Source organism: Phocoena phocoena, chromosome 2, assembly GCF_963924675.1.
Source record: "Phocoena phocoena chromosome 2, mPhoPho1.1, whole genome shotgun sequence".
NCBI classification, from domain to species: Eukaryota; Metazoa; Chordata; class Mammalia; order Artiodactyla; family Phocoenidae; genus Phocoena; species Phocoena phocoena.
In genome coordinates this window covers 119,784,930-119,809,728 of record NC_089220.1, presented here as the reverse complement: position 1 = coordinate 119,809,728, position 24,799 = coordinate 119,784,930, and the positions used below count along the sequence as shown (strand labels likewise).

General features: G+C 54.7%; 1 protein-coding gene across 2 annotated transcripts; it reads right to left on the bottom strand.

Moving 5' to 3' along the window:
* Positions 1-1,453: 1,453 nt before the first annotated feature.
* Positions 1,454-24,799, bottom strand: CIB2 (calcium and integrin binding family member 2). Of its 2 annotated transcripts, XM_065871389.1 has the most exons (6): positions 24,712-24,799; positions 15,034-15,068; positions 6,922-7,033; positions 4,816-4,963; positions 2,502-2,697; positions 1,454-2,099 (listed from the first exon to the last, which is right to left on the bottom strand). In XM_065871389.1, exons 3-6 carry the CDS (start codon positions 6,988-6,990, stop codon positions 2,078-2,080), a joined length of 435 nt encoding a protein of 144 aa, XP_065727461.1. In that variant the 5' UTR covers positions 6,991-7,033; positions 15,034-15,068; positions 24,712-24,799; the 3' UTR covers positions 1,454-2,077. The 2 variants fall into 2 exon arrangements, with proteins under 2 accessions (XP_065727461.1, XP_065727462.1); XM_065871390.1 differs by lacking the exons at positions 6,922-7,033; positions 15,034-15,068; positions 24,712-24,799 and adding an exon at positions 22,552-22,602 and having other exon boundaries at positions 2,078-2,099.

The following is a 24,799-nucleotide window of genomic DNA, read 5'->3' as shown; positions in this document are numbered from 1 at the left end:
GAGGAGTGGGGACTGGCCAAAAGCCACCCGCATTTCCAAGGTGAGCAGGCTGGGCCTGGACGGATTGGCCGTGCTGACCTCCCACCGCTGAACACTTACTGAGCGTGGGGCAGGCCCTGTGGCAGCGCTGGCATTTTCCTGACTGACCGAGTGATGTCATTCAGTTGCTCTTGAGACCAACCAGTGCCCCTCCTTGTGGCCCCATCAGCAGAAAGGAGGGAGGGCCCAGGGCCACATCCCTGCTCCTGCCCCAGGGGGGTTGGGGCAAGAAACCAGGGAAGTAGCAGCAAAGCCCCATCCTCGGAGGTGATGGTTCTGGCCCTGGGGCACCTAGGCTCCCAGGGACCATCCCCTCAGCCCCTCTCTGCCCCCACCTTCATCCCAGCCTCATAATGCAAGCTGGGCAGACCCGGTCCGACCCTTTTTGCTGCAGATCGGGGAGACGGAGACCCGGAGAGGAGCAGCCACCTGCCAGTTGGTCAGCCTGGGCATTGCTGGTCGGTTTCTGGAGCCAGCCAGTGGGTACTCGCTGGCGTCCCTATATGACCAGGTCACCCTCATCTGCCCTCTGCCTCCAGCCAGCCTTGGCCTTTAGGGGTGGCTCTCAGACCCCTCCCATGAGACCCAGACCCCACCTGGTGGCCCTTAGGCCTTGCCCAGGCATCAGCTCTACACATGGGGCCCTCAGGCCTCTCACTACAGCCATTCCCTCAGGTCAGCCTGGCTCCTCTGTCCCCTTCCCTTGGGATCCCACTCCCCCTCATACCCATGTGTCCCCACCTCTATAAGGGTTAGCAATTGGGCTGCTGCCTCCTGCCCACTGCCCCCAGGCAACTAACCCTCCCCAGAGAGAACACTGCAGCCCACCTCGGGCCCCCTCCCTGGGCAGAGTTGGCTCAGTTCACATTTGTGGGGAAAACCTATCCACAGTGGCCTCTTGGCTATGTAGCGTCTCGCTCTGAGAAACGGGGCTCTAAGAGTCCCTACCTCCCAGGGGGGTTGTAGGGACTGAGAGTAAATGAGCAGCCTGCTCAAGGCTGTATGGTTGGTCACCCTCCTAAGGCGGGCCCAAGCCTGGCTGGCCGCCTGGGTCAGCCTGGGCGCTGCTGGGCAGTTTTGGGAGCCAGCCAGTGGGCGCTTGCTGGCCAGCCCTATGTGATCTGGTCACCCTGTACCTGATACATGGTTCGTACTCCATAAATCTTCACCGGAATGACTATCACTATGAGGGAAATGGAAATGGTTTTCACCCAACACCTCTTCACGGTGCTCACTCGAAGATTTGGGGCACAGGTGTGTCTTCCCCTCAAGGACCTAAGCACTGAAATAAAAGTTGGTGCCTAAAGGGGGAAGGCAATGCTTAGAGATGTGAATTGCTAATGGTGGAATTTCAAGGAGAAAAGGGACCAGTGAATATTTCCTAACCTTGGCAGACACAGAGAACACGGGGACATGAAAGTGTTTTACTGTACGAGGAGTTCACAAATCTGTGGACAGCACACACCAGTGAGGATTCCACGTCACTGGGGAAGGCAGATGGGGTGGTGTTCAGGTCCTGGACAGAGACAGGGACAGAGCCCTTGGCCCTTGTTCACACAGCTTCACATTGGGAAGGGTCAGGGGAGAAGGAACAGGCGGGGTCGGGTGTAGCCCAGCTGTGGGTTTTGAAGAAAGATTGCATAGCTCGTTAAACCTTGTCCTTTTTTTTTTTCATTTTGCCCTGGGCAACCAGGGTGCCTGCCCAGCACTTGGACAAGTCAGCACCCCTGCCCTATTAGGGGTTCTGTCTTCCCCTCCCAGTAGGGCCATTTCTGATGGGGAGAGGACCAGGGTGTGGGGAAGGTTGGGGGGATAGAAGGAAGACCTGTGGAGACACCACAGGGGGACTGGGAAAGGCCCTGCCCCTCACATCCCCCCTTCCCTGGTTAAGGATTTTTTGCTGAAAGGGCCAAGGAAATGTGCGTGGGTGTAAACCCCAGAGGCCACAGCTCCTCTCCTGAGGAGCCTGGAGGTCACACTTGTGTAGGCAGCAGAGCTGGATGGTCGGCTTCTGGCCCCTGTAACCTCGGCACTGTCCTCAGATCCGGACGTGGAAAGTGCTGGAAAGAGAAAGAGCAGGAGGGGCTGAGAGGCTCTGGACTGGGTGGGTAAAGGTCCTCAGCAGAAAGCCAACCAGGCCCTGCACCCAACCCTGGACAGTTCCTCCAGGAGGGAAGGAAGGCCTGGAGGACCAGCTGTGCCCAGGGCATCCAACCCCCGACATAACCAAAGGGCCCCCAGTCTCTATCCTTCACCAGAGACTGGCCCTGCTGGGGACAGAGGACTTCCCAGTCACACACTGAGGGCAGCTCGGCCTGAACGTGACCTGCCTCCCGGCCCACACAGAGCCTGCTGGGACCACTGCTCTCGGGAGCAGCGACAGTGCCTCAGCCCCAAGGGGTCTCCTGGCTGCGGCCCCCATTCAGGCCTGCCCTGCCCATGCCAGCCCCTTGGGAGGGCACCTGAGGAAGTCGGGGGCCTTGGCGATCATGTCCTCGAAGTCGGAGAAGCCCAGCTTGCCGTCGCCATCCAGATCGGCCTCCTCAATGACCTTGTCGCACACGAGCACCACCTCGTCCTCGTCCAGCTCCGACTTGGTGAGCCGGGCCAGCGTCAGCTCCAGGTCCTCCTTGCAGATGAAGTTGTCGGTGTTGAAGTCTGTGGGGTGGGGTCGGGGACGCTCAGGCCACTCTCCTCTGAGCTGGTCACACCAGATACCTCCCTGGCCCCTCTGTGCACACTCTGGGGACACTGGATCCTTGCCCTCAGCCGACAGGGACCAGGGGGTCTCACTCACGAGGCACCTCCTAACACCACATTCAACAAATCCACATTCACAATCCGCACAAACCCCCACCGTGACGGCAAGCCCAGCCCTGGCCTGAGACACTGCGAACGTCCAAATCTGAGGCCTCCTGGGAACTTTGGGCCCAGGCTAAACGGCTCTCCTGGCCTTGTCCCATGGTGGACCCTGTGTTCCCTCTAAAGCTAAGGGAACCAAGACCTGGCAAGGCCGAGTGACTGAATCAAGGTCTGTTGATTCAGATGGCTGTTGGAGGGGAAGCTGGGATGCTGACCGGGGCCTGTTCGACGCTAAGACCCGTGTTTTCTAAACTGCAACACGTTGCCTCTGGTCCCAAGCCAGACGTGGAGGTCAGAAGACTCAGAAGCCCCCCCAGAGAGAGGCCCTGTGGTTGCCTTTTGTGCACAAAGAGCAGCGAACATGGTTTGATTCTACTCGGCAAAAGGCACTACCACTGTCCACAGCTCAGCAAGATGTTCAGAGGGCCGAGCCACACACAGGCTCATCGCAGGGAACTCGAACACCCTTCTGACTGCCTTTCAACCCAACTATCAGATCTCTGCACGTGCTCTTTCTTCTGTCTGGAGCGCCCTTCCCATTTATCTGTCCAGCAGACTCCATTCATTCTTCAGGGAAACTGAGGTCAAGGAAGTGGGTGATCCTTGCTAGAGGTCAGGCCCCAGTTCCCCCCAGCACCAAACTCCAGGTCCCAGTTGCCTTTCTCCATTCCACCCGCCAGTCCAGGGTGGTAGGGGAGCCCTGGTCCTCCCTTCACTTGTCCCCACACCTGCTTGGCTGTGTGCCCTGCACTTCCCCTCTCTGGCAGACTACAGCCTTCCCAGAAGCAACGCCATGGGGTCCAACATTAGGGGGATGATGGTTGGAATTCGAGAAGCTTTTTACTTGAACCTTGTGGACGTAGTTTGTTAAGGGTAGACAAGGCGGGTGCCATGCCTCTGACGTGCAAACACAATGTGGGTGCAGAGATATATGTAGACCAAAGTCCCCTGAAATAAACGTGACAACTACAAAATGAAGAAACAGCCCAATGGGCCCCATTGCCTTGGGATCCCCTGGCTGATGAAAGATGCTGGGCACAGGAGGTTTGTCTGTGGCTCCTCTGGTCCAGGACGGACCTTCCCTGGGCCTCAAAGTTTCCATCTGAGCACTGTCTGAGGGTTTGACACCAGTCCCAGCTGCTGTCAGGCTCAGAGCGTAGGAGCTCTGCAGTGTGAAGTTCCCTCCTATCGCCACAGGAGAAACCAAAAGCTTCGCAGGTACTCGGCGCCCTCTGGTGGCCAGTGGGACAGTGGGTCCTGGGCTGGGCTGGGGTGAAATGAGGCCACCCTACCCCTGGCAGCCACTGCAGAGGTGGGAGGAGCCTACCTCTCAGCCCAGCCTCACCACCTGGCAGAGGCCTCCTCTCCAGAACCCTGGCGTCTGCCACTCTAGCTCCTCCAGGATGCCGAGTGATCTTTCTAGAACACAGGGCTTCCTGGCCTCACCTGAAACCCTGCAGTGGCCCCCAAACTCCTTGGCTGGCTCCTCACAGCCCAGCCCCAGGGACCTCTCCAGAATCACACCGCCCTCATCTCACCACATTCGTCTCCCCACCTTCTCAGCACGCCCTGTGCTTTGTGGTGCTCCCTCTACCAGGTATGCCCACCCCCATTCTCCTGTTGACAAATCTCTTGTCTTCCGAGGCCATGCTGAAATGTCACCACGTGTGAATTCTCCTCACGCTAACCACCCACCCTAGGTGGAGTGGGTCCCTCCCTCCTCTGCTCTCAGGACCCTGCAGATGTCCCTTATGCACTAGTTGTACCCACTGGCCACTGTGCTGGACACGCACTCTTCAGAGTGTTCTTGGTGTCCCCAGCGTCCCCACGGCAGGAACCAGCAGTAACTAGATGGCCTATGGAATGCCACCACCCTCATGCAGCATCACAGCCCCTCCTCCAGGCCCTCGTTACCGTAGATCTTGAAGGCGTAGCTTGCCTTGAGGTCGCGGGGAGCCGACTCACAGAGCACAGAAAACATGTCGACAAAGTCGTTGAAGGTGAGGTTCCCCTCGCCATCCTCAGAAAAAGACTCCACAATCCTTTCCTTGAAGGGATTCTCCTGAAGAAAACCACCACAGCAGTCACCATAGGTGAAGGTTCACTGGGAGGAACCCAGAGCCCGACAGCTATGGCCTACGTGACCTTGAACGAGTGACCTAAATCCCCCTGGGCCTCAGTTTCCCCATCTGTAAAATGGGGATAATAATTGCACCTACTTAATTGGGTTGGGAGATGGTTGAATAAGTTAAAGTATGTAAGGTGCTGGTACAAAGCCTGGCACCAGTGAGAGCTCTGCAAGCATCAGGTCTCGTTATATTGTTCGGATCAGCACGGAGGGCTCAGCAGAACCAAGGTGTGCCCACTGGAGGCATCACCTCTTCTGAGGCAGGAGCAGGGATTAGTCCCATTGCCCAGGGAGTTCATGGAGGCTCCTGCCTTGACATGCAAGGGAAGACAATGTTACTGAGTCCACGTTCATACTGCTCACCACACGAGAGGCCAAAACGTAGAGAAATGAGTTGTTTGGGCAAGGAATAGTGATGTTATTTGTCAGCTAACCGAGAAGATGGTGGGCTCCTGCCCCCAAAGAACCACCTTGCCTGAGTTAGAATTCAGGCTTCTTTTATACTAAAAGGGGAGGGAGTAAAGTCAAACACTTCCTGTTTCCCATCAGCCTCTGGAGGGGAGGTGTTAATTTCTTCCTCCCTGTAGTCATTCACAGGTGGGCCTGGTCAGGATGTTTCCTGTGAGCTAAACAGAGGTGTTTTAGCTCATTACCTGGGAGGCAGGGTTCCCAGAGATGGGCCATTATGTATAATTTAAGCTTAGAGGAAACATCCCTTTAGTGATTAACTTGGAATAGAATACAAAAGGTTCTTCCCTATTACAAGAGCCCAGGGCCTGGGCAGCTCTCAGCTCAGACCAAGATCACAGGGGGCAGAAGTGGGGCCCCAGACGTGGGAGAACTGGGCCGGGACCAGCCCACAGGTAGGTGGGGAATTATAACAATGACTCCTTCCTCTGATCCCAACTCACTCAGGGCCCACCTCTCCTGGAGCCCTCCACCCTAGCTGGGCCAGCACTGGGCCACTCCATTCTGTGCCCAGCCCAGGCCAGCACAGGGGGCTGAGAGACAATCCCATGGTTCCTGCCGAAGCGCTTCATACCCTCTAGTGATCCTCTGAACCTGGAATCAAGCCCCTCTCTAGGCCAGGCTGGACGCTTGTCAGGGCTGAGCCTCTGGCTCACTGTCCCTCAGGACTGAGGTCATGACCAGTATACAGGCCCCAAGTGGATGCCACGTGGACCCCAAGTGGACACCCTGACGCCAGAGTCACACACCTGAGGTCTGGCAAGGGGCTCTTTGCAAAGACCCACGGCAATGTGCCCTAAAAACCCAAATGCTTTCTTACCGTTGGAGTGTATTTTGTGTGTAAGGAACTCGGGAAATGAAACTCTTATGTCAAAGGATATATATGGTTTGAGGGCTAGCAGCATCAGCCTCACCTGGGAGCCTGTTAGAAAAACAGGATCTTGGACCCCAGACCTACTGAACCTGAACCGGCATTTTGACAAGATCCCTAGGTGACTCCTGCGCACGTTGAAGTCTGAGAGGAGATGCTATGGATGACCGTGCTGTGAGAGACAACAGCCATGCGAGGACGAGGCTAAAAAAATTACCTTAAAAAGAAGATGCAAACAAGATCTGCCAAGGACAGCAGACGGGCCACTTAACACAGGGGCAAGCAGGTGAGCACAGGTCCACAGCCCTGCAGACTATAGGGCAGCACCAATCACGGCACCCTTACCGAGTAAGCTCATTTACTTACACACGTAGCTCATTTATCCACAGGGTGCAGATGAGGAAACTGAGGCACAGCTGGGGTTCAACTCAGGTCTGGGTGCCCCTGCTGCCCTGCCCATCCAGAGGGGCATATTCCCCACACTCCCGGCCCCCCTGCCCGGCCTTCTCTAGCTGATCCCCCCGGCTCTGCCGAGCAGCAGCCTCTCACGTACCCGGAGCTCCGGCATCTGGATGATGAGGCTCATGGGCACGTGGACGATGGGGCTCTTCCTGTAGTCCATCGGGACGAGGTTGGGAGCCAGCTCATAGAAGCGCGCGTGGAGCCTGCGAGGGAAGCAGAGAAAAAGTGCTGGAGGGGATGCAGTCCCCGGGCCCTCAGAGGCCCAGCGCCACCCTGCCTGCACCCTGGCCCCTCACGCTGGAGACCCACTTTGGCCAGGGGCCTGGGGAGACCATCTGCTCTGCCCACAGGATGCGGGATTTGTAAGGGAGGCAAGTTCTGCCCAGACCCCTATGCTGATGACTAGATTGCGTCCTGGCCATTCCCATGACCACCAACACCACGGCCACTGCTGCCACTGCCCATCCCCCCACCCGCAAGGGCTTGCCCATCTGATCTTATTTTTTTCCTCTTTGGACTCTCTTAAGAGTCGTCTATGCGCCAGGCATGTCACCTCTTACAGCTCAGCAAACTGAGGCCTGAAGAGGTTAAAAGAGTGAGTTGTCTAACACCACACAACTAGGAAGTCTCAGGAACCATGGCTGGAACCCGAAACCAGAAATCCAGAGCAGAGGCTCTTAACCCCTCCTCCCCATGCTGCCCCTGCCGCTCCCCACCACTGACCTCGCTGAAGTCCTGGCCCAGTTTGCTACCCCTGCCCCCAGGCTAGGCCCTGAGGGTTGGGTCTCTGGAAGAGCTTCCGGAAGCCCTCACATCCTGTGAAGCCCCTGAGAACAGCCATCCACAACCTCTCTCCAGCTGGGGGTGGTCGGGATGGAGCCCACTGCCCTGGGCCTGGCCCTCCTCGCTGACGCGTCAGGTCCCCAGCTCCCTCTCACCCTCCCACCTTGCTTGGGGGGCCCTGGGACACAAACCCACCTACATGCTGCGTGGACCCTCCAGGGTGTGAGACATCCTAACCCTGTCTCAGTTGGAAGCCCCTCCTCCATTATTCCTCTGCGGCCCCGTGTCCTGTTGTCCAGGTCCCTGATATCCCAAAGAACAGCCCTCCCCTCCTAACCCCAGGCAGGTACAAATTAGGTTCAGATGAAATTGTGTCCAGGAAGTGCTGCCAGACAGGGGGACAGGTGTCAGGGGTATTGACGGGGGGCTGTGGTGAGGCCCAGGGCTGCTGGGGCCTGGATGGACGGGTGATCCCATATCTCCGGGGCCCACCTTCCCTGATACCCCCAAAGCCAGATCAACCCTGGTCTTCTTCTAAGTGGCCTGGCCCAGTGACATGCTCCTAGGCCCATCCTTAGTAGGCCCTTCAGCATAGCCACCCAATCCCCCATCAGGGTCCACACAACTCTTTTCACCCTGCTGCCCAGCCCTCTCCAGTGGAGCAGGTCACTGCTTGCCCAGCTCACACACAAAATGTCAGCCACTGTTTAGCAAATGCTCACTCTGTGCTGGGCTTTGGGTTAACCCCGTGTGCACTGCTTTACTCAATTTAATCCCTAATCACCCCGAGAGGTAGCTATTAGTACCCTCACCCCTGTTTTTCCGGTGAGGAACCTGAGGCTAAGGGGTTAAGCGTCTGCCCAGCTTCCAGAGCCAACAGTGGTGGGTCCAGGCCCTCCCTGTAAGTCAGGCCACCCAGGCCAGCACATCAGCACCTGGTTCAGAGCACCTGTACAGTAAACGCAAAGCAAATGCCATGAGCCCACTTGGCCACTCACATGCTCCTATAAAAGGGCCTGAAATCACAAGGAAGGTCCAAGGCTTGGAAACACAGACCTGGAGGGGAAAACCCAAACCCTGTCCTTTGGGTCAAAGCGGAGCAACGGATAACAGAGTGACAGGATCAAGCTGGGACCCTCCATGAGGGGGCATTCGAGGGCTTTCTTTGCTCTTACTTTCGGCATTGAGGAAAATTTGCCTTTTCTTAATATTGTCCCCAAACGTGGAACCTGGACTATATATCACACTTTGTGCGTCTGGTTTCATGCGCTTTTGACAGGACCATAGTATTTGCAATGGTTACGTTTCCCCCTTGACCTGGACATTTGGGATGTGATGTTGGGGTGTTTGAGGGTTGGCTTACACCTTCAAAGTTTTGTGGGGTGGCTGCAGCAGGGACGTGAGTCAGACTGAGGTTGGAGCACTGCCTACACCTCTCACTAGCTGCGTGGCCTTGGGCAAGTGGGTTAACCCACTGGAGAACAGATTTCCTTATCAGTTAAATGCGGATTGTCCTACCCTCCTCACACTTGTGAGGATTAAAAAGGATGGCGTTAGTATTTAAAACCACCTGGCCTCAACTGGTAGCTATTAGCGTTTTGCCTGCCATGTCAGGGGCTCCCTGCAAGGGACGAGGATTTGGGAGAAGGCCTGTGGGTATTAGTGGAATTGAAGAGGTGTCTTCTGGGGTACGAAGGCCAGCTTCTGCCTTGGGACAGAGATGTGTTCTGACTCTATGCCTATAGTGATACTGGAATTTGTTTTCTAAGGAAAACTCAAGGAGAATTTGGAAAGATGAATCACTTTGGGAAAAACTCCAAAAACTGTCACAGAACTGCATTCCTGTACCCCTCCTCCCTTAAAGGGCACTACTGAATTCACGAAGATGTACGTATTAGTCCTATCATAAGTTCCAGGGGCAGAAACAATACCTATGCTACTTGAACTGTTCCAGAGCATGGGGCAAAAAAGTGAAAGCCTCCCAGTTTATTTTAGGAAGTTAATAAGAACCCTGCTACCAGAACCTAGTAGGTAGCATCCAGAATGGACCAATGGCACTTACACATACAGATGCAAAAATCTTATAAAATAACATATTAGTAAATCAGGTCCAACAGCATTTGAAAGAGTAAATCATTGGTACCAAGTAGGATTTATTCCAGGAATGCATGGGTGAGTCAATGTTTGGGAATCTGTGACTATAAGTCACATTAATAGGCAGCAAAAAATATTTTGGTCAACTTGATAGCTGCACTTACGACCATATGGTTGTACGTACACAGAAAAGTACCTGAAAAGTGTACACCACATGTTTACACAGATGGTCTCTGTGAGGCAGGAGTGGAGAGGAGTGATAAGAGAAGGCCAACTTTCACTTATTACTTTACCTACTTCTGAACTGAGTTTTTAGAGTATTTATTAATAAAAATAAAAAGTATTTTTAAGGTATATATTAATTTTTTCAACAAAAAACTTAAAATCCTTATTCAAACATAAACAAAAGGATGCTCTCTACCTGAAATCAACACCTAACATTATACTTAAATGATAAAAGTACTACAGACATTCCCATAAAAGTGAGATTCCTACCGTCACCCTCATTATATAACATTTCCCCTGTGAGTGCCAGTCAATGTAATTAGTCAGAAAAATAAAAGAGTATATCTAAATATTGGAAAGGAGGATGCAAATTATTATTTGCTGGAAAACCAAAAATAATCAGTTTAAAAACTATTTGAATGAGGACTTCCCTGGCAGTCCAGTGGTTTGGACTCTGTGCTTCCACTGCAGGGGGCACAGGTTCGATCCCTGGTTGGGAAACTAAGATACCACATGCTGCACAGCACAGCCAAAAAAAAAAAAGTTAGTAAAAAATATATATATATATTTGAATGAGAAAGAGCTCAGTAGCTCTTCTACACAATAGTTTTTCTACCAGCATTCACCTATTCAAAAATATTATATAACAGAAGATCTAATTCACGATACAAAATCCCCCTCCAAAAACCCCCAAACAGCTAAGTATAAAATAAATATGAAATGTGCACAAAGAAAACCATGAAGCTTTACCAAAGGATGTAAAATATTTAGGGAGTTAGATAACTTTCCTGATTGGAAAGGCTTACTACTGTAATGATGGCAACCTTCTCTTCATTTTCTTGTAAAATGAATACATTCTTAATTGAAATCTGCAAAAGATTTATTTGAGATCTTGCCAACCTGATTCAAAAGTTTGTTTGGAAGAATAAACATTGGAGAGTTGGGGAAAAACCCTGAAAAAAGAGTCACCGGGGAGATGTTTGTCCCGTCAGATGTTAAAACATAGTTTAAAGCTATTATAAGTAAAAACATATGGAATAGACATTGGTGTAGAAGAGGCAGACCCAAATATAAATGAGAATTAGTCCAAGACAAACAGCATTTGAAATCAGTGGGGAGAAGATGGATTCTTCTGGAAGTCACAGACTGGTTGGTGGTCCACATTCATGTCTAGCTTTCATGTAAAATAATGATTTAAAACTTAGCTGCCAACATTTACAAATTAAACAATTTTACATGAAAAACCTGGATTTCCCCAAGGCCACAACCAGTTGGGGCTCAGGAACAGCAATTTCTGCAGATCCTTGTCCTAAAACATTGCCGTCGGGTTTCACAGCTTCATTTATTTGCAACGCATGTTGGCCCCCACAGACAGCTGAGTTTGAGACCCTTGGGAAAGTCAATAAATGATTTGGGGACAGAAGACAAAAGAGATGTAACAGCCAGTGTGATTGAGGAAACAGGGAAATGGAGACTCATGCATGGCTGCTGGAGGGCAATTTAGCAATAAAAATCAAAAGCCTTAAAAATGTCCACGCCTTTTGGTCCAGAAATCTCTGTTAGAAAAATGTATCCTAAGGAAATAATCCCAGACGTGTGTCATGGTGTCCCAAGGATGTGCACTGCAGTGCTAATTATAATTGTGAAAAGCTGAAAATCTAAATGTCCAACCAAATGAAAAGGTGGTGAGATCATTTTTTTATCTTATCTATTTTTACAAGTTGCCTAAGGAAAAGCATATTACAGAACAACCTGATCCAAATTTCCGATAAACACACACAAAGGGAAAATATTTAAACATGATTTACCCAGAGGTTAAAAATACCGAAAGATTAAGAGCCATTATTTCTGGGTGGCAGGATTACAGACAATTTTTGTTCTCTTTTGACTGGCTTTATTTTCTAATTTTTCTACAGTCATCATGTATCACAGGTGAAATAAAAAATTAAAAGTAATTAAAATAGATTATACAGAGTCTTTAAATGGTTGAGAAAATAAAATAGACGATAAAGTAACAAATAGGCAAACACCCCGGTGTGCTAGCTGGGCCTCTCTGTGCTTAGCTGCATAGGCTAACTGGGGGCAGGGGAGTTACCTATAGCAAAGAAGGTGGCTGAATGGGGGGCTGCCCACTCAGGCTCAGCATCGGGCTGGAAGAGCTGTGCCCTGGGGAGCAACTGGATCCACCCGGGTTTGTGTGTGTGTATGTGAGTAGAGAGGAAGGAGGGGAGCGGGGGAGGGGAGGGGAGGGGAGGGGAAAACTGCCCAGACGGGTATCTGTGACTCAGTATCATTGACCCAAGGCTACCAGAGAGCTGGGCCCCAAGCTGCAAAGAAGAACCTGCTGCTCACGTTTCCTCCTCGCCATCTGGTCAGTTCTCAGGGTGCAGCCCACCCAGAAAACCATCCGGGTGGGGGTGGGGTAACAGCGCTGGAAGGCCCCTGCGAGGAGGGCCCTGGGCCTCGGGCCTGGCTCTGCCATTGACCTGCTCTGTGTTGCCGGCCGGGTCCTCGCTCCTGGCCCTCTCTGGGCTCAGGGCCTCGGTCGTCCCGCCTGGACCTGAGATGTGAACAGCGTGGAGAGGGCTCGCCTGGCAGGGGTGATCAGTCACACTGGCTCTTGCTGGGGCCCAGAGAGAAGGTTGGAGAAAATCGAGGGGGCTGAAACTGGAATCGAGCCACCGAGGCCACGCCTGGTCCCCCAGGGACATGTAATCCCACACGCTGCCTGGCCTCACGACCCTTCCTGAGGGTGGACGGGTGGGCAACAAAACTCCAAGCAGCCCGTGCTGAACAACACTGTCACCCCTGCCCTCGCAGCCATTGGAGTCTGTGGGAAAACAGCCCCAGGGGGCACTGTCATCCTCATGCTGCAGAGGTGGCAACTGAGACATGGCAGGTGCTACACAGTGGGGACCAGACCCCAGGGCCCCTGCTCCCAGTGGGGCTTTACCCCCTCCCCCTCCCCACATGACCACTCTGCAGAAAAAGCCCCGGGTCTGGTCCCCAGTGAGTGCTAACACAGAGGTGGGGCCTGAAGGAACCAGTGACAGAGCACGCAGCGGGGGACTTGGAAAGCGTGTCCAGCTGCCAGAAGGGGTCCTTTCCCCGCTTTGTGGACTCCGGGCCTGGGCTGAACTACAGAGGCCGGCATTGAAGGATGCAGAGCTGGACAGGCCAGGGCTGTGGGGAGCCAAGAGACCCCATACCCCTGCTCAGACCACCCACCTACCTGGGGCTGATCATTTGCCAAGAGACCAGGGTCACCCTCAAAGGCCCCTCAGGTTGAATCCAATTCCTGGCCTGGCCTTTGAACCACTCTCCTCCCCCATGGGCAACTGGGGATGGGGCAGGGTGAAGCAGGTCTGTGCCCTTGACCCCGCTGCTCCTAGCCTGCAATGTTCTCCCCTTGGCCAACCCTACCCATCCTTCACCCACACACTCTTCAAGCGCTTACTGGTGCCGCGCCCAGTGCCAGGCATGGGGAGCCTGTGTCCTGCCTGACTGCAAGTCCAGGGGGAGCTGGGCACCTGAGCCATGAGCCCACAGAGCCCCCTAAAAGGCTGCAAAAGAGGCTGTGTGAGAGCTGGGGGACAGGGAGTTGGGGGCTCACAGAGTAGATGACGCTGGAGTGGGTCTTGAAGGACATGCAGGAATGCAGCGGGAAGATGAGAAAGGTGGTGGGGCAGCCAGTGCCAAGGCCTGGGGACAAGCTTTTGCTGCCAGAACAGAAATGGTGGTGGTGGGTCTCCCAGGACAAGCAGTCTGGGCCCAGCGTCTACAAAGGTGGGAAGTCAGGATGGCGGGAGCTCCCTGTTACAGAGGACAAATGTGGTGAGGCTTAAACGAGGATTTGGGCCAAGAACTCTGAAAGGTAAGAGGTGCCACGGGAATGCCGGGGTGACCGCTGTGTTATTACAGTTCTGAGGACCATCTGTCCAAGTGGGAAGCGCACCCCACACCTCACTCAAGCTACAGACCAAATTCAATTTATCAAACACCACACTGGCGTTCCTGCCTCTCAGCAACAGGGGAGGTATCATTATCCCCGTTTTATAAAAGAAACAGAGGCTCAGCGAGGCTCAAAGCTTGTCCAAGGTCAGAGCTGGGAAGTAGAGCCCAGGTCTGCTGATGCCAAGGCCTGGGGGCTTTGCCCCTCACCCTGCTTCTCCAAGGTGGTAGGAGTGGGCATCCCTGCCCACCCAGGGGATAGGCTGGAAAAGCAGCCTGGGCAGAAAGCAAGGACCGAGGGACACCATCTGAGCAGAGTGGTCATGGCAGTGACAGACCACAGCTCCCTTGGGAAGTGTAACAGGCTCTAGCCCCAGCCTGCCCATCGACCTCCAGGGAAAGTGATCCCGAGACCTTGCTGGCTTTTAGTGCCACCTGATAGCCCAGAGAGGGGGGCCTGGCAAGGCCTGTGGGGCCAGGTTTCCTGGCATTCTGTGAGTCCTGCCCACCATCTGGTCCTGGGGCTCTGAGTCTGCCAACACCCTTCATTTCTCCTGTCTAGGCCCACCCCACCCCCAAAGAAAGGGAAGAGACCCCTGGTGGACAGCTCAGGGGCGGTGGTGGCATTGCCTGCCATGCCCCTGCCTTTAGGACCTCCCAGGAGTGGCAGGACATCAGAGCCAGAAGGCTCTTAGGGATCCCTGGTCTAACAGACAGGGTCCCCTCCTTAGTCTGACAGGTCCCAGGGTGCAATGAAATAAACGAGGACCCTGGCGTCAGAGGCCAGGTCTTCAGTCCCTGGCTGGGCGACTTTGGCCAAGTTGCTAAGCCCCACCTGTAAAGTGAGGATAAAAGGATTCTCCTGTTACAAGGGCACAGTGAGGATTAAATGAGAATGTTCCTGAAACCGCCCACCACGGAGCCTGGCATGCAGTAAGCAGACGTTCGATTCTTGGCAGAAGGATGTGAGCCGGGGGGTGGGACGTCTCGAGTTCCCACAGCAGCCTGCGCTCGGCTGCTGATGGGGGTGGAAAAGCTAGTCCTCAGCTGGTACAGCACCCCCCCACCCCCCTGCCTCGGCCCCCAGGGTCCCCGGCCCCACCCCTGCCCCTGCCCCAGCTCCAGAGGGGTGAACAAGAGCCACACTTACTTGAGGATGTCCTTCTTATTGAAGAAGGTGCAGTCCTGTGGAAGGAAAACGCACATTTAGTTGGTTGTCCTTCCTCCCTCAGAGCCACACAGGAACAGCCAGCCCTGGACTGGGGGCAGCAGAGTCACTACCACCCCTCCCTGCCCCAGCCCATTGCGGGGAGCAGTCTAGTGGGTCCAGAAGCTGCCTTCTGAGGCTTTTGACCTGAGCCAGGGAAGTGAGTGTGTGGCGTGGGGGGCTGGGAGGCATGCGTAGGGGAGGGCATTTGGGAGGCAGATGGAGAGTTCAGAGGTGGATGCCATTGATTCGAGGGGCCAGGAGATACCCTGTGGGGCACCCGGGGGAAGTGGGTGGGAGACAACTCGGGAGACAAAACAGGAGTGAGGACTGACAGGGTCACCGCATTGCCCAGCGGCAGGGGGCACGGTCCACGCTGCAGCCCCTAAGAATGGTGTCTCGTGGAGTCATGGGTGGTGTGTGTCCTGAGTGGTCGCAGGCAGCAGCCCCGTGGTCAGAGGCTGAGAGTTCCAGGCACACAGGCTGGGGAAGCACCAGCATCTAACTGGTATCTGAAGCCACAGGAATAGATGAGGCTAGAGAAGGCAGTGAAGAGGCTGGGGTGTGGGGAAAGAAGGGGCCGAGGAGGAGAGGGGGAGGAGGAAGGTGGGCAGGGAGGAACTGGCAGCATCTGGACAGAGGCCGGGGTGGAGGCTGCTGGGGACCCCCAGGTAGGCATGACTCAGGGTTGGGGCAGCACTCGGATCCTGAGTTCACCCAGATTATAAACTCATCTTGGGGATCCTGCCTTGGTCTGGATAACCCACCTCCTACAGTCACGCCTCTGTCCACAGCTCCGCCTGCCTGGTGATGATGCTACTAAGCCAGGCCTTGTGGGAAGTCTGGGGGTGAAAAGGACCCAGCACTTCATAAAATGCCCAACCGTAAAGGGCTTTTGTGCTTCTCCCCTGCCGTTTGGCCCCTCCACCTTGGCCTGTTGTTGAAGCGTGAGGGAGCCCAGAGCTGGTGGGGCCTCCTGGGGCGGTATGCTGACCAGAGCTGGCTCCGACGAGGGACTAATGGCCACGGTACAGGCTTGCAGACAGCCCGGCTCACACTGGATGAGACCTGGAGCCCCTGGCCCCGGGGCAATTGCACTGCTCATTGAGGAGGACCCAAGAAAGCAGGCCCACGGGATGCATATCTAGGGTTTCCAGTGGGCACCTGAAGGAGAGCCGAAGAGGGGAGAGTTGGTGGCAATTTCCAGGCCCCGGTTAGCCCCACAAGTCTGTCCTGAGGCACCTGCTGCTCGGCGGGAGTTAGACTAAGGACCCGCATAGTCTGGCCCTCCTTGGAAACATAGGGGCTTCTCCTGGGGGGCTAGACTTTGCTTTCGGTGACAGCTCCTCTGTAGGGGCCAGGAGAGGCTCAGGCTGGGGAAGCAGTGCCCCCTCCCCACCCAGAATGGGCAAATAACTCCATGCCCCACAGGCCTAAGACTCAGACAGGCTGAAGACCGTGTGGGCTGATTTCTCAGCAGACCCCAGAAACCTGGAGCAGGCAGCAAAGGCCGCCCAGCTGGGCCTTCCAGGCACAAACCTCTCTCAGTCCCACAGCTGGTTCTACAGCCTGAAGCTGCCAGTGAGAAGGGCCAGAGCGCTTCCAACCAGCATGGTGGGGGTGTCGGCATAACGGGATGGGGAGAGGTCCTGGCTTCTGCTCTCTTTCCCCCTGGCCTATCCTCTTCCCCCTCCCCTCTCTTCTCTCCTCTCTCCTATCCCCTGGGTTGGAAAGGAAGTATCTGGGTCCTGATCTGAGGGTTTTATTGGCATTAAATGTGAAAGCTTCTCACATGACTCCAGTCCCTTATCACAACGACTTACATCTGTCCACATCAATGGTCCTCAAGGTGTGGTTCCTGGACCAGCAGCACCGCCATCACCTGGGGACTTAGTGGAACTTTAGATTCTCAGGCTTCTCTCCAGAACTACAATCAGAAACTCTGGGGATGAGGCCCAGCAATCTGCATTTTAAAAAGTCCTTCTAGAGATGCTGATGCTTGCTGAAGTGTGAGGGCCTCTGCTCTAGAGCAGAATCACCTGGGGAGCTGTTTAAACTCCCTGTGTCCCCTCCCATCACCACCAATGGACCCCAGATCAATTACATCAGAATCCCTGAGGGTGGATCCAGGCATCAGCAGTTTTCAGAGCCATCAGGTGATTGCAACGCGCAGACCAGCCTGAGAACCACACCACAACCAGTCCATAATTACCATGGGCTGGTCCGTGGGGGCTCTGAATATCCAATTTTGTTTAATCCTCATCACTAGCCTATGGGCGGGGATGGGGCGGGGGTGGGGCAGGCATTGCCTCCCCGTTTTATAGATGGGAAAACCGAGGTTCAACAAAGTTGAACAGCTTCCCCTAAACTGCAAACGCAGATCTGGGCTGGGCTGGAACTCAGGCCTATGGGCTTCTTTTTTTTTTAAATTAATTAATTAATTTTATTTTGGGCTGTACTGGGTCTTCGTTGCTGCGCAGGGGCCTTCTCTGGTTGCGGCAAGTGGGGGGCTACTCTTTGTTGCGGTGTGCGGGCTTCTCACTGCAGTGGCTTCTCTTGTTGCAAAGCACGGGCTCTAGGTGCGTGGGCTTCAGTAGTGGTGGCACGTGGACTCAGTAGTTGTGGGACACGAGCTCTAGAGCGCAGGCTCAGTAGTTGTGGCGCATGGGCTGCGTTGCTCCGCAGCATATGGGATCTTCCTGGACCAGGGCTTGAACCCGTGTCCCCTGCATTGGCAGGCAGATTCTTAACCACTGCGCCACCAGGGAAGCCCCCTATGTGCTTCTTGACCACTGCCTACTGAGTGGAAACCGAGCCACAGTCCACCCAGCACCGTCGTACACCAACCACTCCACGTCCTGCTTCCACTGTGTATTCCCATATCTGGTACATGGCGTGTACTCAATAGAGACTGGTGGAATGAATGGCCAGACTTTTCCACATAAACCTTCTACAGCAGTTAACATTATTTCACGGGCTGGGGAATATCTCACTGCAGGCATTGGCCCTGCTTAACCTAAACTTTCTCATCTTTCTGAACATTTAGCCACAGCCATTTCTACGTGTTCAACATTACCAATAAAGCTACCATGAACCTCGTCGACTGATGTTTTGCTTGTTCTTCTGCTGACTTACTTCCCTGGAACTCATCCCAGGGGGGCAGCTCATAGGGGAGGAACATGGCAGATGCATTAAAAACTTCTCAGGGGGGCTTCCCTGGTGGCGCAGTGGTTGAGAGTCCACCTGCCGATGCAGGGGACACGGGTTCGTGCCCCGGCCCGGGAGGGTCCCACATGCCGCGGAGCGGCTGGGCCCGTGAGCCATGGCCGCTGAGCCTGCATGTCCGGAGCCTGTGCTCCGCAACGGGAGAGGCCACAAGGTGAGAGGCCCGCATAACGCAAAAATAAAGACAGAAAACAAACAAACAAAACAAAACAAAAAAAAGCTTCTCAGGGCTCTGAGTAGCCTGGCAGCGTGGCAGAGGAAAAGGTTTAGTAGTCAGATGCAAATTCTCGTCTTGCTTTGGACCCTTAGGCAAGTTCAGTCTCCTGTTGGAACCTTAGTTTCCGCATCCGTAAGATGAGGATACTGCCTCTTGGAAGAGGAGTGAGAGGAGCAAATGAGATAAGATGCAGGAAGCCTATAGGCCACAGCTTACCCCGTTTTGTGCAACAGCTCCACCCAGTACCCCATGTCCCAAAGGCATCCCTTCAGAGCCCGCAGCTCTGTGTCTGTTCCCACCCTGAAGACACCAAACAAAAACCCTGCCCCCCTCCATCTACTCAGCTGCCCAGGGAGCTACAGCCATAGGTCTGCAGGAACTCTTCCCTATACTCCACTGAGAACAAATGTCCGGTCACTGCTTGGCCCCTGAGGGTTCACAGGGATAGGTCTTCAGGGAAGAGTCCCAGCTCAAGTTAGGGTTATGAGGGGTGGGAGGGAGGGAGGGGGCCTAGCCCAGGAGAGATGGGCCCTCAGGACTCTGGCAGCAGAAGACAGGGCAGGCTGGGCTTTTATAGTAGAAGCTCAGATGTTACGCCAGTTAAGGCTACAGTTCCTCCTGTAAGCTTATAGTCATCCTGTTCTCCCACCTGGAGTGCCTTCCCTACTTCGTCCAGCTTGTCCAAATCCTTTCCATGCTCCAAAGCTCAACTCAAGGGTACTTTGTCCAGGTAGCCTCCCTGCCTCCCATCTCCCACATGCCTGGTCTGCCTGTGCCAGTGGTCCTGAGCCGAGCCATAGCCAGTCCCAGCCGGAGTGGACTCTCCATCCAGCTCTGCCAGCTCAAGCCTCAGCACCGCCCAGCTGACCATCACACAGCTCAGCTGATTCCTGCAAGAGCCCTGTGACATGAGCACAGCAGGGCTAGTGATCATTCCCATTTTAGAGGTGGGGACACTGAGACCCAGAAGAGGGCCGATGGCTTACTAAGGCCTACAGCATCTATGGCCCAGCCATGACTTGAACCCAGGATTTCAGAATCCCTGGAGTTCTTTCTCCTCCTTAGAGCCGTGCTTTAACAAGTATTCATTCATTCAGACGACATTCTCCACTGCCTCTTCTGTACCTGAGCAGGGGACACACAGGAAGCGGGATGGAGGGGCAACAGACAGTGATGACTGGGTATAAACCATTCTGTGGCCAAAAGAAGGACTGGGGGAGGGCATCAGGGAGCCTGTCCAAAAGAGGTGAGGCCTGGCATGGACAGAAAGATAGGCCAGACGGCGCTGATGAAGAAGTGAGGGGAGGGCGCCAGGAGAACAAGGCCAGAGGTGAGGCCATGCTTGGCTAGAAGCCCTTCAGTGTGCCTGGAACTTGGGGTGCCAGGGGAGGGACTAAAAACGAGGCTGGAGGCTGGCTGAGCTCAGACCAGGCCAGGGTGAGGTGGTCTCTGCACTCCGCTCAGGCTATTATCCCAAGACACTGTGGAATTCCAGGGAGAGGAGAGGGTCACACCCAAGTTTTAGAAAGATCCTTCACATCTTCGACCCTGTACTTCTGCTCCAAGGCGTTCATGACCTATATATGGACAACTCCCTAGGGTCTCCCACCACAGTGGGGGATTAGTTAATATACATACGATGCAACTCTTGGTCCAGAGATTCTTTTTAAAGAAAACATTGTTTTACATTGGTGATGCACATTGTGTCTGTCGAAAGAAAATGGGAAGGAATGAGAAGGGGATGGAGTGAGAAACTGAGACTGTGGTGGTAGCAGCACGCGGGTGGCTGGAGGGTGCAGAAGCGGGTGGGGTGGGGAGGCAGCAGTTACATTTTCAGTTACACGACACTGAGAGGCCTCGCCCAGGGCCCTGGCTATGGAGATCGAGGATGGGATCCCCAGGTGAGCCCCCAAAGAGGATGAGAGTTTCAGGACTTGTCCTTGACTGAAAACATAGGCCATAGTAGAGCAAAGAGCAGTGGAGGGTCCTGGGGAAGGCGATGAGCTCTTGGTTGTTTGAGGGGTCTAGGGGCTGGATCTGGAAGGCAGAGAATTGGTCTGGGAAGAAATCTGACCTTTGGGAATCACTGGCACCTGGGGACTGGGGAAGAGGGCAGGAAACCCTGGAGATCAGTTGGGGGAGGGGGTGGCTGTTACTCTTGGCCTTCGCTGGCCCTGGCCAGCCGGAGAGTCTCAGGGAGGGAGACGTGGGGCTCTCAGGTTTCACAGCTCTCGTTTCTCCCACCAGGCCCAGCCTCTGCCAAAGGATCAGAACCCAGCACTGGGCCTGACTCCGAACGGTAACTCAACGCCAGGCCGGACTGAGTGGGAACCCAGGCTCCCCATGCCCACGAGGCTACTCTTCTGAGCGTGGTCTACCTGCCTGCCTGTACCCACCTCCAAGTCTTTACCCAAGCTGTCCCCTCTGCCTGGAATGCCTCCTTCGGGACTCTGATGGGCAAAATCCTACTGACCTTTCAAGGGTCTGCAAGCGCTGCATTATTTTGAACCTACCAGTCGAAGCAAAGACCCCCTTCCCTCCAGGTCTCCCACTGCCCCCTAGTGCCCTCCCCTAGAGCACACTCACCGCCTGCCTCCCACTGGAGGCGAGGGGGCTGTCTCTGCAGACAGTGAGGGCCTTGAGGACATAGAGCACACACAGCCCCCAGCCGCAACGAAAGGAGTGAGTCTTGGATTCACAATTCAAATTCTTGTGTGAACCTTCACTGTGCAGGGTACCGAAGGCCTCCTCAGCCTTTATTTACTCTACTGTAAAATGGGGCTAAATAACCCACCTCCCTGTGATGATCAAATGAGTTGATGCATAGAGAGCCTCCATTATAGCACTGGGTACACAGAAGGCGCCTCCACGTGAGGCCCTGAGAAAGCAGTGTTATTGACAACCAGCACTTCCAGGAGGAGAAGGGCCTTTATTTTACTTGTGCCCACGTCAGAGGACCCACACTTCAAGCTCAATTCCAAAATAAATATTCACGAAGGCAACAGGCAGCTGTGGAGACCCTGCTGGTGTTCATCTCCCCCAAGCACACTCCACACAGGCCACAACACAGTCCAGCCCCCTCTGCCTGGCAGAGTCAGGAAAGAAGCAGCAGAGTTGGGCCTGGGAGGGTAAGTGAAATCATTTGGAGACCCGGGAGCGGCATCCCCGAGCACGGGCAAAGAGAGGGAGGAAAGAGCCCGGCGTGTCAAGGGAACACGGATAGTTCTGGGGCAGCTGCAGTGTGCAGGGCAGGGAAGGGGCCTGGGCAGGCTGGCCAGGGCTCTGGGCAAGCCAGGAGGCTGGGCTCCTCCATCCTGCAACCACAGAAAAGTTTGTACATGAGTGGGAGGGCATTGGGATCTGATCTGGACAGCTCCCGGGCTCTGGAGGCAGAGGAACTCAGGAGGGTCTAAGGGGGTGGCTGCTGGGGGCCTTAGGAAGCTTGGAGAGGTGACCATGTAAGACTGGTACCTGGCTTGCCTTCTTGCTCCAATTATTTCCATACTGGGGCCATACGGAGAGACCCCAACCTAGAATGGAATTGGGGTGCTGATGCACTTCACTCCCTACCCAGCTAATAGCTAATTTCTACTTTACAAAGACTCACTCTCCTGGGCTGCTTCCCAGGTTTTCGGGGGTAGTGGGGGTGGGAGGGTCCTCCCTCCAGCCTACTTTTAAGGACTCCATCTCTGCGCCAAGGTGGGCGAAGGGAGGAGTAGTCGGGGAAGGGTTTGGGTCCAGCCTGGGGCCAAGAGCAAGAAGTCTGAATGAGAGAGAGAGGAGGGAGGAAGCTGGAAAGAGGGACGCCTGCGAGAATCTTTTAAGTGGAAAGCGCTCTCATTCCTCGGGTAGGTAAACTGAGGCTCGGAGAAGTCACCAGCCCAAGGTCAAGCGTCGAGCTGAAAGCAGAAGCAAGGTTTGAACCCGGTGAAACGGCTGTCGGGAGGCCTCGGCAAGCGACGGGAAAAAGAAGGGAGGAGCCGAGGGGCGCCGCTTCGGGGGCCGAGCGGCGGGCTCACCTGGTAGTTGTCCAGCTGCTCTTCGGTGAAGATGGTCTGCTTGTTCCCCATGGTGGCTGCGGCGCCGTCGCTTGCTCTCCCGGAGGCCGCCTCCCATCAGCGGCTGCCGGAGCCCCGCGCCCGCAGCCCTCGTCAGCCCCTCGGCGGGCAGCTTCCGACGGCCGCCGGACCCGCCACCCGGCCTCAAGGCGCCGCGCCCGCAGCCCACCCGGCGGGGACGGGGCGGGAGCCTGGGAGGAGGGGAACGGACCCCAAGCGTGGCGACTCCGCCCCACGGCGGGGAGAGGGCGGGCACCCGGCTCCCAGCTGCCGAGCGCCCCGGGCCCGCCAGGGGGCGGCCTGGCCGCGGGAGGCGCTGCCTGGCCCGTCTGGCGCCCGCGCCCGCGTCGGCTGGATGGACCCAGGAACTTCCGGCCGCCGGGAGCCCAGGTGGCGCGGGGCTGAGGATGCGGGGCCTGGGCAGATCCATTCGAGGGGTGCAGTGGGGGCGACTGGGTGATCTTGGCTCCCCTTGAGCTGGGGCGCGGGGCGTCAGTGAGGAGCAGGGGGAGAGCCCTGAACTGTGAGTGCGTGGATCCAGCCTGGGGCCCAGCTCTGCCAGCGTCTCACCGCGCGACCTTGGGCCCCGTTCCTCCGCGGAAAAGCAGGGGGTCAATCGAGATGACCTCTAAGGCCCCTCCCGGGCCAGGCCCGGGGAGGCTGATCTGGCCTTTGACCACGGCCTGGTCAGAGTATCTCAGACCCTCTGGGTCCCTCAGGGAGGAGGACGGGACTTGCTTGCCTTTCTTTGAGCCCTTGGATACGTGAGACTTGAGAGGATTTAAAAGACTTACTGTGTCCAGAGACTTACTGTGACAAATGCCAGGAAGTTTTGCGGGCATTTTCAAGTTTTAAACAGATGCCATCCATTGCAGCAAATGGAGCCACCGCTAACTACCTTTGAAGGGTCCAGCTCACACATTTGTTATTTATCACCCCAGGACTGCTGATGCTATAGGTATTACCTCCATTTTACAGGTGAAGAAACTGAGGCTGAGAGTGGTTTACTAACTTGCCCAGAGTTCCACAGCGGGGAGGTAGCAGAACCTGAGCTGGCCTCCAGCACTGGCTCAGCTCACACCTGGACTCTGATGAGAAGACCAAGACTTTATGCTTTAAAATAGGTGATTTGTTTCTTTAACCACTGAGAGCAGTGCATCAGAATCACTTGGTAGGCCCCACCCCCAGAGCTTCCGGTTTAAGTCTGGGTGGCCAAGCATGTCGGGGGCCAACAGGTTCCCAGGTGATGCTGATGCTGCTGGAACCAGGACCATGCTTTGAGAATCGTTGCTTCGGCTGAAGGTTGGGCGTTCCAAGAGGAGCAGGGGTCCAAGTTTGGCAGATGATCCCTGGTGTTTTTACATTTTCCTTTTATACCTGAGGTTCCTGGTTAGGGTTTTCCGACATTATTTTGCCACCCTCTGGTGAGAATAGCAGCCATCAGCTAAACAGACAAGCCTCCCTGATGATATTGCAAGAGTCATCAGAGGCATAATCAATTGCTATCAGACGGGCAGGAAACAATTCAGAAGCCCAGGGGATTGCTGACCAGCCTTCAGAGACCGCCTCACCATCCTTCATTTATATTGGACATTTATAGCGGACAGCTGTGGGAAAGAAGGCAGATTCAGAGAATGTGGAATTTTAGAGCAGAGACAGGCCTTTATAAGATTCCATCTGCAATTCGTCTTTCTCCCATTATTAGAGTTGGGGAAACTGAAACCTTCTCCAAACCACACAATCACTATTAACAAACATCTTAGATTCCCCATTGCCTGTGAATTGGCCAGAATTCTGTGTACTCATATCCTGCTCTGTTACATTCCTTTACAGTTGCTAACATGCTACTCATTTGTATGCCAGGTATTCCTGGCAGAAAAGCCAGAACTTCTACAAAGAGGACTGTATTTTCAGTTCTGGGAGTCCCTCCTCTCACAGGTGATAAATAGAAGCAACCAACCTGGCTAGAGTATTCCCTTAACAAATCCTTTGTGATAGCTATTGCCATTGCCCTAAGTGAGGGCCTCTCTCTCTTGAGCTATTACAACAATGCTGTGAAGAGGGCATGGCATACAAGTTACAGATGAGAAACCCCCAGCTCAGAGAGGCAAAGTGACCTGCCCAATGCCATCCAGCTGGGAAGGGGCAAAGCGTGACTCTCACCTCCTTCTCTGATTCCAAATTGTGCTTCTGCTGCTTCCAGCTGTTG

Bases quoted from the DNA above. Each gene is read 5' to 3' on its own strand.
- CIB2 (XM_065871389.1), bottom strand. From the start codon at position 6,990: ATGGACTACAGGAAGAGCCCCATCGTCCACGTGCCCATGAGCCTCATC. The intron at 2,698-4,815 runs GTAACGAGGGCC...CCCACCCCACAG, and splicing joins CTACGCCTTCAAGATCTACG to ACTTCAACACCGACAACTTC. The intron at 2,100-2,501 runs GTGCCCTCCCAA...TTCTCTTTCCAG, and splicing joins AAGGCCCCCGACTTCCTCAG to CACTTTCCACGTCCGGATCT.